Source organism: Orcinus orca, chromosome 2, assembly GCF_937001465.1.
Source record: "Orcinus orca chromosome 2, mOrcOrc1.1, whole genome shotgun sequence".
Lineage (NCBI taxonomy): Eukaryota > Metazoa > Chordata > Mammalia > Artiodactyla > Delphinidae > Orcinus > Orcinus orca.
Window position 1 is genome coordinate 108,169,150 of NC_064560.1, and position 17,868 is coordinate 108,187,017.

The following is a 17,868-nucleotide window of genomic DNA, read 5'->3' on the forward strand; positions in this document are numbered from 1 at the left end:
GTGTCTTTGGTTTTGGTATCAGGGTGATGGTGGCTTCATAGAATGAGTTTGGGAGTGTTCCTTCCTGTGCAATTTTTTGGAAGAGTTTGAGAAGGATGGGTGTTAGCTCTTCTCTAAATGTTTGATAGAATTCAGTTATGAAGCCATCTGGTCCTGGACTTTTGTTTGTTGGAAGATTTTTATTCACAGTTTCAATTTCATTACTTGTGATTGGTCTGTTCGTATTTTCTGTTTCTTCCTGATTCAGTCTTGGAAGGTTATACCTTTGTAAGAATTTGTCCATTTCTTCCAGACTGTCCATTTTATTGGCATACAGTTGCTTGTAGTAGTCTCTTAGGATGCTTTTTATTTCTGCGGTGTCTGTTGTAACTTCTCCTTTTTCATTTCTACTTTTATTGATTTGAGTCCTCTCCTTCTTTTTCTCGATGAGTCTGGCTAATGGTTTATCAATTTTGTTTATCTTCTCAAAGAACCAGCTTTTAGTTTTATTGATCTTTGCTATTGTTTTTTTTTGTTTGTATTTCATTTATTTCTGCTCTGATCTTTATGATTTCTTTCCTTCTGCTAATTTTGGGTTTTGTTTGTTCTTCTTTCTCTAGTTCCTTTAGGTGTAAGGTTAGATTGTTTACTGAGATTTTTCTTGTTTCTTGAGGTAGGCTTGTATAACTATAAACTTCCCTCTTAGAACTGCTTTTGCTGCATCCCATAGGTTTTGATTCATTGTGCTTTCATTGTCATTTGTCTCTAGGTATTTTTTGATTTCCTCTTTGATTTCTTCAGTGATCTCTTGTTTATTTAGTAATGTATTATTTAGCCTCCATGTGTTTGTGTTTTTTACGGTTTTTTCCCTGTAATTCATTTCTAATCATAGCGTTGTGGTCAGAAAAGATGCTTGATATGATTTCAGTTTTCTTAAATTTACTGAGGCTTGATTTGTGACCCAAGGTGTGGCCTATCCTGGAGAATGTTCTATGCACACTTGAGAAGGAAGTGTAATCTGCTGTTTTTGGATGGAATGTCTTATAAATATCAATTAAATCTATCTGGTCTGTTGTGTCATTTAAAGCTTCTGTTTCCTTATTTATTTTCATTTTGGATGATCTGGTCCATTGGTGTAAGTGAGGTGTTAAAGTCCCTCACTATTACTGTGTTACTGTAGATTTCCTCTTTTATAGCTGTTAGCAGTTGCCTTTTGTACTGAGGTGCTCCTATGTTGGGTGCATGTATGTTTATAATTGTTATATCTTCTTCTTGGATTGATCCCTTGATCATTATGTAGAGTCCTTCGTTGTATCTTGTAACGTTCTTTATTTTAATGTGTATTTTATCTGATATGAGTATAGCTACTCCAGCTTTCTTTTGATTCTCATTTGCATGGAATACCTTTTTCCATCCCCTCACTTTCAGTCTGTTTGTGTCCCTAGGTCTGAAGTGGGTCTCTTGTAGACAGCATATAGATGGGTCTCGTTTTTGTATCCATTCAGCAAGCCTGTGTCTTTTGGTTGGAGTATTTAATCCATTCATGTTTAAGGTAATTATCAATATGTATGTTACTATGACCATTTTCTGAATTGTTTTGGGTTTGTTTTTGTAGGTCCTTTTCTTCTCTTTTGTTTCCCGCTTACAGAAGTTCCTTTAGCATTTGCTGTAGAGCTGGTTTGGTGGTGCTGAATTCTGTTAGCTTTTGCTTGTCTGTAAAGCTTTTGATTTCTCCATCGAATCTGAATGATATCCTTGCCGGGTAGAGTAATCTTGGTTGTAGGTTCTTCCCTTTCATCACTTTAAGTATATCATGCCACTCCCTTGTGGCTTGTAGAGTTTCTGGTGAGACATCAGATGTTAACCTAATGGAGTTCCCTTGTATGTTATTTGTCGTTTTTCCCTTTCTGCTTTCAATAATTTTTCTTTGTCTTTAATTTTTGCCAATTTGATTATTATGTGTCTTGGCATGTTTCTTCTTGGATTTATCCTGTATAGGACTGCGCTTCCTGGACTTGGGTGGCTGTTTCCTTTCCCATGTTAGGGAAGTTTTCGACTATAATCTCTTCAAAGATTTTCTCGGGTCCTTTCTTCTCCTTCTGGGACCCCTGTAATGCGAATGTTGTTGAGTTTAATGTTGTTCCAGAGGTCTCTCAGGCTTTCTTCATTTCTTTTCTTTCTTTTTTCTTTATTCTGTTCTGCAGCAGTGAATTCCACCATTCTGTCTTCCAGGTCACTTATCCATTCTTCTGCCTCAGTTATTCTGCTATTGATTCCTTCTAGTATAGTTTTCATTTCAGTTATTGTATTGTTCATCTCTGTTTATTTGTTCTTTAATTCTTCTAGGTCTTTGTTAAACATTTCTTGCATCTTCTCGATCTTTGCCTCTATTCTTTTTCCGAGGTCCTGGATCATCTTCATTATCATTATTCTGAATTCTCTTTCTGGAAGGTTGCTGATCTCCATTTCATTTAGTTGTTTTTCTGGGGTTTTATCTTGTTCTTTCATCTGGTACATAGCCCTCTGCCTTTTCATCTTGTCTATCTTTATGTGAATGTGGTTTTTGTTCCACAGGCTGCAAGATTTTAGTTCTTCTTGCTTTTGCTCTCTCCCCTCTGGTGGATGAGCGGCAGATAGGCTTTTATCTATGCTTTTAAGCCCCGTGCCGTATTAACTTTCAAGCGTAATGACCAATGATGATTTCTGTACCAGTTCCTAGTCACTTTTCTGAAACAGATTTACTCCATTAACTTTTTTTGTTAATTGTAGAAAGTAACAGTTTACCTGAAAACCACATTTCTCATTCCAAAGAAGTGTTGTTTTTAGATTACTCAAGTTCATTATTACTCCATGGTCTGAAAGTGTCCTTTACTTTAATCTCTTTAACATTTCTTGTCAGTCTCATCCTACTTAGAACAGAGCTCCACCTCTTTACCAAATATTACTTCATAAAATATCTTCTGCAGATGTTCTCTAATAATGTGCCTTCCTTGGTCTGGTGGTATATGTGAGCCACTATTATTTTAAAAGTAATGCACGTTGATTGTATTGGAACATATGGAAACAATTTTAAATGTAAAGAAAAATATAGAATTACCCTCCTTTTCGACCTTTAAGTTGAACTATGTTGCTTTCATAGTTACCATGTGTCTTTATACCCCATTAGACTGTACAATTCGCAGAGGAAAGGACCCTTAAGATTTTTTGCTCCTGTAGCACCCACCACCTTGTATACCACATGGCCTTGTGACAGACATTTTGTAAAAATAATTGAGTTTTTAAGTGTTTTTCCACAATATCAAACTTTCTCTTGAAGATAGATCAAAATGATACCATCTTGTGTATTTATGTAGACAAGGCAGAAGCACCCAGTGCAGACCCAGCTGTTTATCACAAGAGAGATGAAATAATTATTTGCAGGAAGGGGCGCATCTATGGGCAGGGAGGGATTTTTGAGTACTCCTTGTTTACCACATCTGTTCTGATTGTTTCCTAGCTAGATTTCACACAAGGCATCTGTATTTGAGGAACCCAGTTCCTCAGATCTGTCACAGTTAAACACCTAGTTAAATACTCAGTAATTTTATATTGGAATAAAACTACTCACCCACTATGTGTGTCTCTCAAAACTAGATCGTCTGTGTTACCAACAAAGAGTTGTCTTATTTTTGTATTTCCCTTGGATCCTTGCTGGATTTTGTAGCATACAATATAGGTACTCAATAAGTACGTATTGAAGAAGCACCACAGAAGATTTCCAATATTAGATGATCTGTGAGCTTTTTCTTAGGAGAAATCCCAAGGTAAGGTTCTGATCCTCTCTGGAATATGTTTTCCTCTTTCTAGGCCTTTTGGAAATTCCTCAAAGCAGAGTTTCTTCCTGGGTTTCTTGATTCTACCTTAGTGGGCATGAGAGGGGTGGGAAAGGGTATGGTTATTCTTCAGAAAAGCGACATGCGCCAGTTTACAGTAAACAGTACTTTTCATCAGGGTACTTTCTTTCATGCACTGTCCCACCCCACATTTAGCTCTCACCCTTGTTTTTTCATTGGAATTTGTTTGGAGTCCTGCATTATGGAACTACATGTTTTAGTATATGTTTCTAAAATACAGGAACTGTAGTATCTTCACATCTAAAAAACTTAAGTTACTTAATATCAGATAATATAGTCATTCTCAAAAAATATTTTTTATAATTTGCTTGAATCAGGACCCAGATAAGATTCATGTTTTGCAGTTGCTTGATTTGTCTTTAAATTTTCTTTTAATATATAGGTTTCTCCTCCCACCTTTTTTCTTCCAGTTTATTTTTTGAAGAACCAGCTCATTCATTCTAAAAAGTTTCCCACATAAAAGGTTTTGCTGATTATTTCCTTAGTTGTCATTTTATGTTTATGTTTCCTGTATATGCCATAAACTAGTTGTTATGTTTAGCGGCTTGGTCAAATTCAAGATTGATGTTTTGAGAAGGATGCTTCATTGGTGGTGGTGTGTACTTCCACTAGGAGACACAGGTCTTGTCTTTTTGGTGGTCATTGCTTAGATGTATTAATTAGGTCAGTGGTTCTCAAAGTGGACCATAGACCCTGAGAGTCCCCAGGACACTTTCACGGGGCGTACAAGGTCAAAACTCCTCATAACTCTAAGTTATTATTTACCTTTTTCAATGTGTTGAAAGTTTTATTGATGTAGCAAAATTATTGATGGGTAAAGCTGCTGGACCTTAGCATGAATCAAGACAGTAGCACCAAACTGTACTATTGTTCATTATAGTCTTCACTTTCATGCCACAGTTTTTCTTAAAAAGTTCATTTCAATTTTTAATTAATCTTGACCTTGAAAACATGTCTTTAATAGTCTGTGGAACAAAATGAAAAATATGCATAAAGCACTTTTGCTACATAATGAAGTGTGATGATTGTTTCAAAGGAAAGGCAATTATGCAATTGTGTGAGTTACAAACTGAACTAGTCACTTTTTTCATTGAACATGTCTGCTTGGAAGAATGGCTGGCAGACAAACCAGGGTTCTTCTGACTTGAGTATTTGGCAGAAAACTAACAGTACTTGTTACTGCTAAAATTTGAACTTTCAAGAGAAAGTTGGAATTTTAGAAAACTTGCCTCTTAACACTGTAGCATGACAGCTTCCCAATACTTTTCCAATATAATCAGTGCTGATTTAACAACAGTTGTTTCTGATAGTTTATATGAAATGTGTCAACATTCGGACGATCTGCAAAACAACCAATGTTCTCCAGATGCTCTGTGCATGGATTACAAAATGGTCCGTGAGTGAAGAAGTGAGTGAAACTCTAGCAGGGTAGAAGAAGTTTACAGGGGTTTCAGATTCTACACTGCAGCTGACCTTTAAGAAACCTCCATTTGTCAAATTTTGGTATTGTCCCAAATAAGAATGTCCACAACTATCTAAAAAGCCTGCTAAAATACTCCTTCCCAAACAAAGCTAGACAAATCGAGACAGTGTGTTATGCCTTATAGATTAATAAAATAGAATTAAGAGTCCAGAAATTTGTGGTTAATTTTGGCACCCTACAGGGGTGCCAAAACAGCTCAATGGGGAAAGAATGGACTTTTCATTAAATTGTTTTGTGACAACTATATACCCACTTGCAAAAGAATGAAGTTGAATCAGTACCTCACACCATATGCAAAAGTCAACTCAAAATGGATTGAAGGGACTTCCCTGGTGGTCCAGTGGTAAAGAATCTGCCTTCCAATGCAGTGGATGTGGGTTTGATCACTGGTCAGGGAGCTAAGATCCCATATGCTGTGGGGCAACTAAGCCTGCGTGCCACAACTATTGAGGTGCTCAGCACCTGGAGAGAGCCTGCTTGCCACAAACTACAGAGCCCACGTTCTCTGGAGCCCATGCACCACAGCTAGAGAGAAAACCCACACGCCGCAACTAGAGAGGAGCCCAAGCAGACAGTGCACTGTAACGGAAAGATCCCGCATGCCTCAACAAAGATCCTGTGGGCCTCAACTAAGACCCAATGCAGCCAAAAAAAAAAAAAGATTGAAAACCTAAATGTCAGAGCCTAAATCATGAAACTCTTAGAAGAAAATGTAGGTGTAAATTTTTGTGACATTGGATTAGGTGATAGTTTCTTAGATACGGCACCAACAGCAAAGGCAACAAAAGAAAAAATAGACAAATTGAACTTTGTCAAAATTTTTAAGTTTTGTGCTTCAAAGTACACCATCAGCAGTGAAAAGACAACTCAGCATGGGAGAAAAATTTTGCAAGTAATATATCTGATAAAGGACTTATGTAAAGAACTTACATCAATAAAAAGACAGCTCATGACAAAGCAGTTTTAATCTTTGGTGTATGTTTATACTCAAGAGAAATGAAAATGTCTACACAAAACCTTGTACACAGATGTTGATAGCAGCGTTATTGATAACAGCCAAAAAGTGGAAACAACACAAATGTCCTTTGGATGAATGGATTAATAAAATACGATTTATCCAAAAGTTGAATATTGTCTGGCTATAAAAGGAAGTATTGATATAGCCTACAACATCCCATGGGCCTTTCAATTCTGTAGTAACTGTGTATACACCACAGTGCAAAATGAAGCTGGATAGACTCGGATTCTTATTCTTGCTCTGCCACTTATTCCATGACTGACCAACTTATTGAGCAAGCCTATTTGACAATATTTGTCTCATATTGTGAAGGTGCAGTGAGTTAAGTACTCAGCAAATAAAAGTACTCAAATAATAGGTCTCTTCATGCTACCTTTTGTTCTCTTGCAAGTTCTAATAGGGAGAGGAGGGTGTGATGATGAATAGAGAACATTCTGAGAGTGATTTTTCTCTTTATAAAGGAACTTATTATCTTGTAGCTTCTTTTGTTAGTATAGTTAAAATATCAGCACATGCTTAAGAGACATGTATATGTGTATAATGTGCTCAAAGTGTATGTCTTTTCCATCATCATCTCAACAATTGAAGGCACTTTTATGTTATCCTTTAAGACTTTAAGAGTGCGATTAGGAGAAAAAAAAAAGGATGCAAAACGTTGCCGTAAGTACAAAGGTAAAACTAAAACATCAAGAGAATTCAAGTCAAGTAACCATACAAGTGTAAGTGTACGAAATTCAAAATAATGGAGAATTTGTGGGAAGAGTTGAAAGCACAGAGAATAAATCTAAGTGGTCAATAGACTGTGAGTTATCTGAAGGTAGAGACTTGTATTTTATTCACTGCTAAACACCGAGCACAGAGACTGGTACAAAGTAGAGTCACAATAAATATCTTCTAGATTAATAAATGAAATATAATAACTAATAGGCATTCCAGATTAAAAGACCTAGAAGAGAGGAAATAAGTGAAAAGACCTACTTAATGCCACATTTTGGTCACTCTGCAAATGAGCAAAAAAGTAAGTATACAGGGCTTCCCTGATGGCACAGTGGTTGAGAATCCACCTGCCAATGAAGGGGACACGGTCTGGGAAGATCCCACATGCCACGGAGCAACTAAGCCTGTGCGCCACAACTACCAAGCTTGTGCTCTAGAACCCGTGAGCCACAACTACTGAGCCCGTGTACTGCAACTACTGAATCCCACGTGCCTAGAGCCCATGCTCTGCAGCAAGAGAAGCCACCGCAGTGAGAAGCCTACGCACCACAGCAAAGAGCAGCCCCAGCTCGCCACAACTAGAGAAAGCCCGTGTGCAGCAATGAAGACCCAACACAGCCAAAAATAAATAATTTTTTAAAAAAAAGGTAAGTATACAAAGGAGAGAAAAATCAGATTGACATAAGAATTTTCACCTGTCCTATAGTATCTAGGAGACAAGAAAGCAATATTGTTAAGTGAAAAGAGGGAGCTTGAACCCAGCTATTTAATGGCTTTCTCAGAAAGTTCACAATTTTCTTGGAAAATATTAAGGATAAACTCAAGCAAAAAGAAAAAATCTAATTCTTGCTTCAGCAGCACATATACTAGAATTGGAATGATACAGAGATTAGCATGGCCCCTGCACAAGGATCACACACAAATTTGTGAAGTGTTCCATATTTTTCTCCTCAGACCCCGGCCATGCCCTCAACCATGGCAGAGATTGCCATTGCTCCTAGAAGAAGCCCAGCTCCCTCAGGGCTCCTGCTCCAGCCCCTTGGGCCCCGGACTCGCCCCCCTGATGGCAGCAACCACCACTGAACCAGGAGAAGCTCTAGCTTGCAACTGACTCTAGCCCTTCCAACCCCAGCCCTACCTCCCACCAAGGAGGCAGCTGCCGATGCACCCCAGGAGAAGACATGGCCCCTGTTCACTTCATGTCCTGCTCTCCCACTAAAGCCACTGGCCACACACAGACTGCATAGGGATGTTCCCATACACCATGAAGACTGGGATAGGTAACTTTCACCTGATTTCATAGAGACAGAGAAAATCAAACAAAATGAGAAGACAGGAATATGTTCCAAACAAAAGAGCAAAATAAAACCTCAAGGGGGGAAGAACCCTAATAAAATGAAAATAAGTAATTTACCTGATAAAGAGTATAAAGAAATGGTCATAAAGATGCTCATTGAACTCGGGAGAAAAATGGAGGAACTCAGAGCTTCAACAAAGACAGAACATATAAGAAAGAACCAATCAGAGCTGAAGAATACAATAACTGAAATGAAAACTATACACTGGAATGAATTAATAGCAAATTAGGTGATACAGAAAAACGTACAAGTGACCTGGAAGTTAGAATAATGGAAATCACCCAATCAGAACAGCCAAAAAAAAAAAATTTTTTTTTAATGATAGTTAAAGCGACTTCTAGGACAGCATAAAGTGTACTAAGGTTCACATTATAGGGATCCCATAAGGAGGAGTGAGAGAGAGAAAGGGGCAGAAAATGTGTTTGATGAAATTATGGCTAAAAACTTCCCTAACCCAAAGAGAGAAACAGATACCCAGGTCCAGTAAGCACAGAAAGTCCCAAGCAAGATGAACCCAAAGAGAGACCAAGACATACCATAATTAAAACAGCAGAAATTATAGAGAATTTTAAAGGCAGCAAGAGAAAACAAAGAGGTACATCCAGGGCATCCCCCATAAGGCTATCTGCTGATTTTTCAGCAGAAACTTTGCAGGCCAGAAGGGAGTGGCATGATATATTTAAAGTGGTGAAAGGAAATAACCTATAACCTCAGATACTCTACCCAGCAAGGTTATCATTCAGAATTGAAGGAGAGATAGTATGCCTGACAACAAAAACAAAGAGTTCATCACCACTAAACTGGCCTTAAAAGAAATGTTAAAGGGTCTTCTTTAAGTGAAAAGGAAAAAGCTATAACAAGAAATAAAATATATGAAATGGAAAATCTCAGTGGCAAATGCAAATAACAGTAAAGGCAGTGGATCAACCACTGAAATAAGCTAACATGAAGATTAAGAGACAAAATTGTAAAATCAGCTGTAACTACAATAAACAGTAACGGGATAGACATAAAGATGTAAAATATGACATCAAAAACATAAAACATGGTGGAGGAGTGAAAAATGGAGATCTTTTAAAATGTATTCAGCTGAAATGACTATCAGTTTAAAACAAGTTGATATAAGTCGATATATATGACTTCATGGTAACCACAAATCAAAAACCAAAAATATATATGCAAAAATTAGAGAGGAACCCAAACATAACACTAAATACAATCATTAAACAACAAAGAGGTGACTAAGAGAACAGAAAAGAACTACAAAAACAACCAGAAAACAGGTAACAAAATGGCAATATGTACCTACCTATCAATAATCACTTTAAATGTAAGTGGACTAAATGCTCCAAAAGACATAGGGTGGCTGATTGGATTTAAAAAAACCAAACAAGACCCATCTGTATGCTGCCTACAAGAAGCTCACTTCAGAGCTGAAAACAGACTGAAAATGAAGGGATGGAAGATGTTCCATGCAAATGGAAACGAATAAAGCTGGGGTAGCAGTACTCATCAGATAAGGTGGACTTTAAAACAAAGTCTATAATAAAAGACAAAGAAGGGCATTATATAATGATAAAGTGGTCAGTCCAAAAGAGGCTATAAATTCGTAAATGTGCGCCTATCTGCACTTAATATAGGAGCATCTAAATACATAAAGCAAATATTAACTGACATAAAGAGAGAAATTGACAGTAATACAATAATAGTAGAGGACTTTACCACCTGACTTGCATCAGTGGATAGATAGATCATCCAGACAAAAAGTCAATAAGGAAACATTGGCCTTAAATGACATGTTAGAACAGGTGAACTTAACAGATATGTACAAGATATTCCACCCCAAAAAAGCAGAATACACATTCTTTTCAAGTACACATGGAACTTTCTCCAGAGTAGATCACATGCTAGGCCATAAAACAATTATCAAATTTAAGAAGACTGAAATTATATTAAGCTTCTTTTTGACCACAACAGGATAAAACTAGAAATCAATTACAAGAAGAAGATTGGAAAAACAAACATATGGAGACCTAACAACTTGCTACTAAGAAAAACCCCAGTGGGTCAATGAAGAAATTGAAGAGGAAAACAGAAAATATCTTGAGACAAATGAAAATAAAAACACAAATTTTGAAAATCTATGGGAAGCAGCAAAAGCAGTTCTAAGAGGGAAGTTTATAGCAATACAGGCCTAAGTCAAGAAATAAGCAGAATCGATAAACCTTTAGTCAGACTCATTCCGAAAAATGAGAGAGGGCCCAAATAAAGAAAATTAGAAATGAAAGAGAAGTTACAATCAATATCACAGGTAAGATATACAATCATAAGAGAATACTTCAAATAGTTGTACAACAACAGACATTTGCAGGACAGACCCATGTTTTTCGGGTTCTTCCCATGACAAAGTGTGAGTGGCCTCTGTGGGCATTACTGGCCTCTGTCGGAACACTTGCAATCTACCCACGTGTGTTAGAATTATTTTCCCACACGTCTTTGCAGCCTGTTCCCACTGAAAGTCCGCTAAGACTTGACTACAATTGCTGACAGCCTCATCCCACCCCAACACTTGTACACTCACTCTCAGGCTAAAAAGCCATATTGCTTAGTTTCTGGTGCAGTTTTAGTGAACTTAAAGCCATCTGAGAAAAGAGACCAAAAAAAAAAAAAGTAAACCATCAAAATCAGAAGCAGAAAATAACAGGGAGAGCCTGATTCCTTTCTTCCTCTCTTCCTTCGTTCTTTCACACTTTAGTCTAAAAGCCATAGTTGAGACCAATCTAGTTACGTCTCATATTGTTGCAGGGCAGCAGTGACTTGATGTGGGGTGTCAGAGAAGCAGGGTAAGGATGGTGTCTGTGTGTAGTGTAATAGGGTGGGGATCGGGGTGGCAGCAACAGGAGATAATTTACATGCATAGGGGTTGATCAAATAAGGAAACATATTGAGAGTAGTGGGGGGCTGTGACACTGTAATAGTGTGAGTATACCTAGCTCCCAGATCTTCTAAATACTGTTCTCCTCTAACAGGAACCAGGGCTCTTTGAGAAATGGCTGACTTCAAGACTGACAGGGACAAGACAAGGTAAGTCTGGAAGACCCTGCTGTACCAAAAAGTAAGGAAGTGCCCAAAGAATGATGGGGACATGTCAAATGGGTACAGAAAACATCTTGAAGGGCCTCCTGCTGGCTAATCTTGAGACGATTTATACATCAGAAATAAATGATAATAACAGATTCTAATCCAGTGAATAAAACAGAAATTCGTGAGTCCACCATGATTAATTTTTAAAAAAAAACAAATGAGGAAAAGATAAAACTTCTCTTTGTAGTAGAGGATCAGCTAATGAATGTAATTGGAATAACAGCATTAGGAAATCACCACTTGGCAACCACCATAGTGATAATTAATCCAGCTAAGCAACATTGATTAATGTGTGAAAGTTTGATGAAGAATGGACCATTTACACTGTCTCTAAGTCCTCCCCACAAAATACTGATTACAAAAAGGAAAAGTAACTACATTGGAGAAATCTGGAAGGCCCTACTTTATCTGAGTGATTGGAGTTAACATTGCCAGTGCTGGGACAGATCAAATTGTGTTGCACCTAATGTGATGCAGTAAGAACACAGCATCACTTCTGTGATATTTGTATTACAAATGCATGAAGTGAATCTGATCATGAGGAAACATCAGACAAACCCAAATTAAGGAGTATTCTTCAAAATAACTGGCCAGTAATCTTCAAAAGGGCCAAGTTCTTGAAAGTCAAGGAGGTATATAAGAACTTTCAGGTTGAAGGATCCCAGAGAGATGTGATAACAAAATGCAATATGTGATCTCAGCTAAGCCATGCCCGGACTCCGACCTACAGAAACTGAGATAATATTGTAAATGGGTGTTGTTTTAAACCACTAAGTTTTTGGTAATTTGTTACACAGCATGGAACACTAATCCATGGGTGATCTTACTCATGCACATAGATACAAAAATCTTGAACAAAAGATTAGCAAATAGAATCCAGCAATTCATGAAAATGATGCTATATCACAAGTAAGATAGGTTTCTCCGAGAAATAGAATATGGGTTTAATATGTGACCATCATCAATAGTTAACCATGATAACAGAATAAAGAAGATAGAATCTCATGATTACCTCAAAAGATACAGAAAAACCTGATCACATTCACAATCTGTTCATGGTTACAACTCTCAAAAAAAAACCCAACAACTATGCCTTTAGTAAGCATCACACTTAATGGTGAATTATACAAAGCTTTTCCTCAGTTCAGAAATGAGCTATGGATACCTACTATCCCACTTGTATTCAATGTTTTACTAGAGGTGCTAGCTAGTTCAAAAGATAAAAAATAAAAGGCATAAGAAATTGGAAAGGAAATAATCCAAAGAACCTAAATAAAAATTAGACTTAAGTAAGTTTATAAAGGTTCCTGGATACAAGATCAACATATGAATATGAATTGTATTTTTACCTCCCAGCATCAAATTAAAATGAAATTTTAGCAAGACTATATTGATTAGGAGAAACTGAAGGTCTTGGGAGAACTTCACTGACAAAAGGAGCAGGATGATAGGATTCACATCCTCCAGAATCACCACTGTGGTGACTTCAAGAAACTCCTCTGTAAATAGGCTGCAAAGATCAAATAGCTGCAAGAGTTAGCACCTCTAGTTGCCAGGATCCCTTATCCTGGTGTCAAAAAGTGATTATTCTTAATGTCTTTGTGTAGCCTGAGTATAAATATATAAATTTAAATGTATATGTATAAGCATTTGGACACACTATAGGCAAACTCTTAAGCACCTTGCTTTTTGACTTACCAGTACTGTACCTTGGAGATAAATCCAAATTACAGATATGTCTACTACATTCTCATTTTTTAAACTTTTTAGTTTGAGATTATTTCAAACTTACAGAAGGATTTCAGGAAGAGGATAAAGAACTCCAATATACCCTCACTCGGCTTCACCAATTCCAGACATTTGGGCTGCATCTGCTTCATATTTGCTTTATCACTCCTTCTTCCCTCCTTTCCTCATGTGTGTCTGTGTCTATGTGTGTTTTCCTGATCCATTTGAAAGCAGGTTGCATAAATCATGCCCCTTTATCCCTAAATCCTTCAGTGTGTATTTCTTAAAAACGACATTATCTTTAATAAACAGAATACAGTTTTATAAAATTCAGATATAAAACTATTCTTATATAATCCATATTCAGATTTCATCAGTTGTCCCAATAATGTCCTTTTATACTATTTTTTTTCCTGACCAAGGATCCCACCCAGGATTGAGTATTTGTCTTGTTTCTCTAGTTTCTTTTTAATCTGAAATAGTTCTCAGCCTTCTTTCTTTCCTGACATTGACACTTTTGAAGAGTTTTTTCCTTTTGTTACCTCATTCATTTTACTAGATGGAGAGCTGAGAAAAGATGAATTGGCCCTAATGGCTCTTTCTTTACCTACTCTCTACAGATTCTAAGTTAGCTCAGAGGAAGAACATGTTGGTATTAGCTCCGGAACTCCAGAGGCTCCCCCTTTCTAACTAGGCCACTTCCTCGACCAGGTTGCCATCACTGCTATTGGTAACATGTATTCTCTGACCCTTTTCATCTAGACAGAGCATTGGGTAGGGGTTCTTTGCAGGGGTTGGGGGGTCCCTCTCTATTGAAGTGCTTTCTTTTTTTTTTAACATCTTTATTGGAGTATAATTGCTTTACAATGGTGTGTTAGTTTCTGCTGTATAACAAAGTGAATCAGCTATATGTATACATATATTTCCATATCTCTTCCCTCTTGCGCCTCCCTCCCACCCTCCGTATCCCACCCCTCTAGGTGGTCACAAAGCACTGAGCTGATCTCCGTGTGCTATGTGGCTGAAGTGCTTTCTTTCTTTTTTTTTTTTTGAAGTGCTTTCTTAAGCACACTTCTCTGTGAAGAAAATGAGAGCTCAGGAGCTCATGTGTGCTTTGCTATTTCTCAACTTATAACTTCTTCTTTGATGAATAATTTTATTTGCCCAGGGTGGCATTAGGGGTGTGTGTGTGTGTGTGTGTGTGTGTGTGTGTGTGTGTGTGTGTGTGTGTGTGTGTGTATACCTCTTCTGCACTATAATTGATGACCGTGAAGGGAAATACTCCAGTCTATCCCAATGCTATGCATTTTGGGAAGCAGCAAAAGCCATCTGCCTCTTTCCCCGGTGTGAGACACAGTCCCTCAAAGTCCCTGGAGTGGTGTGGTCACTGGGAAGCTGGATGAGTGCCCTAAGGGGGCAGAGTTGCCATAGTGTCCACTGATGTGGAGGCAAATCTTCTGTGTATGTGTTTGTGTGTGTGTGTGTGTCTGTAATATATATATACAAGAGAAACTTGGAAAGATGAAGAGAGGTTATATGTTCAGTTAATTCTCTGAAATCTAATCTTTTAAGTTTTAAAGCAACCAAGTAACAGTATCTCAGGCAGCATTCTAGAATTTTGAAGTGTAATGTAAAGGATTGTGATGTATGGGAAATCCAAGTTGGAAGGTACCTGAAGTACAGATGAAATCAGTTTGCAGCTACTGAAAGTAGGAAGGAACATGTAAGTTGTTTATTACAAACAAGAAGAACCAAAGTAATAGGCTTGGAGAAATGAAGTTAAAAGGATTAGATGTAGCTCCTGAATAGAAGTGAAAGACCAACGTCGTTTCACTAAAATGGCTTCACAACAGCCTTTCACTGCAGATGACTTCGGTATCTACTGTGTCCTGTGAGCCTCTGTCTACTACGGTTTTCTAGATAAGTTTAGCTGGGCTGGGGTGGGGTGCGGGGAAGCCATGCTTAAAGGGGTCATGAGGTACATGCCGAATTTTGAATGGATTCCTCAGGGTTGACCCATTGGAGGTCTCCCAAAGGGAAGGGATGGGAAGATGTTATTTAATATCTAGCCAATAGTTGTTCCTAAAGAGTGACAGCCCAGGGCCTCCTGTGACATTGGTAAATAAAAGGGGAAATGTCCCTCCGTGTAAAAGCGAGCACTTTTCAAACTGGCAGAATTGTAAGTAGAGGTACTGACATGAGGTAGCTGTCTCCTGGAGTCCCAATTTTAGATACTACGTGGAAAGAAAACCTAAAAGGATGAAGATATTGGGCTGCCTGGTACAGTAGCCAAATTACAAAAGGAAGCTCTGTGTGGAAAGAAGAGGACCCTCTCCTCTATGCAGGTCTGGTTGATCCACATGGACACACGAATTCCGTAGCTACTGTTAAGGACATCCTGGATCAGTCATTTCTTTAAAGAAATTTTTTTAGGTTACCATTAACTATGTAATCTGTGCCTCGTTCCTTGCATTGTTTAATCCTCACAATCCAACAATCCTATAAGGCAGGTAACACTATTCCTACTTTATAGATGAGAAACAGATATGAGTCCCAGATCATGTAGCTGGTAAATGACCATCAAAATTTAAACTAAATGCTCTTTCTCTCCCCCTCTCTATGTGTGTGTGTTTATATATGTATGTATTATATATACATATATAACATACACACATATGTATGTGCTCTTAATATATGTATATATTCTCTTAATATGTGTATATATTATGCTCTCAAATGTATATATGGCATATATATGTATATACACACACATATATACTCCTAATATTTGATATATAAATCCAAATAACTCTTGACAGGCAGATGATGGGTAGGTAGATAGATAGATAGATAGATATCCCTTCTCTCTGTGTGCCACTGCACATGCCTTAGTATATTACCGTGGGCAAATGACGAAACCATTTATTTACACATGATATCTCACCTGTAAAACAGGATTTAAAAATAACTGTACCTACCCCATAGAATTGTTGAAAGAATTAAATGGGAAAGTTCATGTTAAGTACTTAACATAGTGTCAGGTCAATACAAGATAGCTATTGTTATTAACTACTATCTATTATTATTATTACTGGTAATAATAATTAAATTACTTGCCCAGCAAAAAAGGAAATACTTTGGTATTTAGAGAGGAAGTCTGCATTTTAGCAAAGCAATTCTAGGTCTCTGAAAGGCCAATTTTTTCTGTCCTCTTGCTTTGGTTTAAGGAAGAAACTTTATCTCTGCTTATTTGGCCGCAGGCACTGTTCAAAGAGTCCCAAACAAAGTAATGCAATTTTAGACTCCAAGTCCGAATACTTCTGTCTTTAATAGGGAATGTATTTGGTGGAAGTCTTATGAAGGACTCTTCTTTGTGTCATTAGGTTGAGACGGCCTTATTTCATTTGTACGTATTTTGTTTCCTCAAAATGCTGTCCTTTCTTTCCATGTGGCACCAACACAGCACAGAGTGCACAGATCACTATGACCCCTTTCCAGTTAATGAGGCTGATGAGAACCAGCCCCATTTCCAGGGCGTGACTGGTCTGCAGAACCTGGGCAACACATGCTACATGAATGCCATCTTACAGTGTCTCTGCAGCATCTCACCGCTGGTGGAATACTTTCTCTCTGGGAAGTACATTACCGCTCTTCAAAAGTAAGACAATTTGCCATCCCTGCAGCCGGGCCCTCACCCCTCCTCTCCAAGGTGCGGTTAGGGAAGGGACCCTCTGGAGTCCCTATGAAGGGCTAAACCAGTTAGGAGAGGCTGCAGTGCCCCAGATCCCATTTCTAGGGTGAGTAAAATGGGAAGGTCAACCAAGAAATGAATGAAGCTTTGTTTGGGGTCTGATGCCACATGCTTAGCCGGAATCATTTCCCTTCCTTCTTCCAAGGGATTGCAGTGAGGTTGCCACTGCTTTTGCCTACGTGATGACAGACATGTGGCTTGGAGACTCTGACTGTGTCTCACCAGAAATATTTTGGTCAGCTTTTGGCAAACTCTACCCAGCATTTATGAAAAAGACGCAGCAAGATGCTCAGGAATTCTTGATTTATGTCCTGAATGAACTTCATGAAACTCTGAAAAAGGTAAGTAGAATTAATGGCCTTGAAATAGACCTTTAGCTCTATCAGCAACTTTCACTTTTCATTCTTTTATTTGTTCAGTCAGTATTGCCTACTCTGTGCTGAGCACAGGTGCTGGGGTCACTATGGGGAACATTCAAGTTAGTATTTGAATGGGCCTGTATTTCCCAAACTTAGCTGTTTATCGGAATCACCTGGGGAGATTTTATGGCACAGCTTCTTAGGCCCTCTGGTGTTATTGAATTAGAATGTCTGGGTTGTCTTCTGGGAAAACTCACTTGGGATTTCCAGTAATCAGCAGGTGTGGGGACCACTGGTCTAGTTCCCTTTGCAGTAACATCTGCATTGACTACTTTTTAGAGTGAAAATTACATTTTTTTATAAAAATATATTCCTCATGAGGTATAATATATAAAATTTACAACTTAAAACAAGTGTTCTTGGTAGCTACAAACCCGA

General features: G+C 37.9%; 1 protein-coding gene and 1 pseudogene across 5 annotated transcripts in view; both read left to right on the plus strand.

Moving 5' to 3' along the window:
* The first annotated feature begins 7,936 nt into the window (after positions 1-7,936).
* Positions 7,937-8,036, plus strand: LOC117197229 (uncharacterized; annotated as a pseudogene).
* Positions 8,037-14,603: 6,567 nt separating this feature from the next.
* The window catches only part of USP50 (ubiquitin specific peptidase 50), a 32,713-nt gene continuing 29,448 nt past the window's right edge, over positions 14,604-17,868 (plus strand). The window contains exons 1-4 of one of the 5 annotated variants that reach the window (XM_049706080.1): positions 15,103-15,211; positions 15,854-15,889; positions 16,784-16,978; positions 17,217-17,412. In XM_049706080.1, the coding sequence (XP_049562037.1) occupies positions 15,867-15,889; positions 16,784-16,978; positions 17,217-17,412 (414 nt within the window). In that variant the 5' untranslated portion in view covers positions 15,103-15,211; positions 15,854-15,866. Of the gene's footprint in view, positions 15,212-15,853; positions 15,890-16,783; positions 16,979-17,216; positions 17,413-17,868 lie in introns of all 5 variants that reach the window. The other 4 variants (XM_049706081.1, XM_049706083.1, XM_033408410.2 and 1 more) reach the window with 4 other exon arrangements.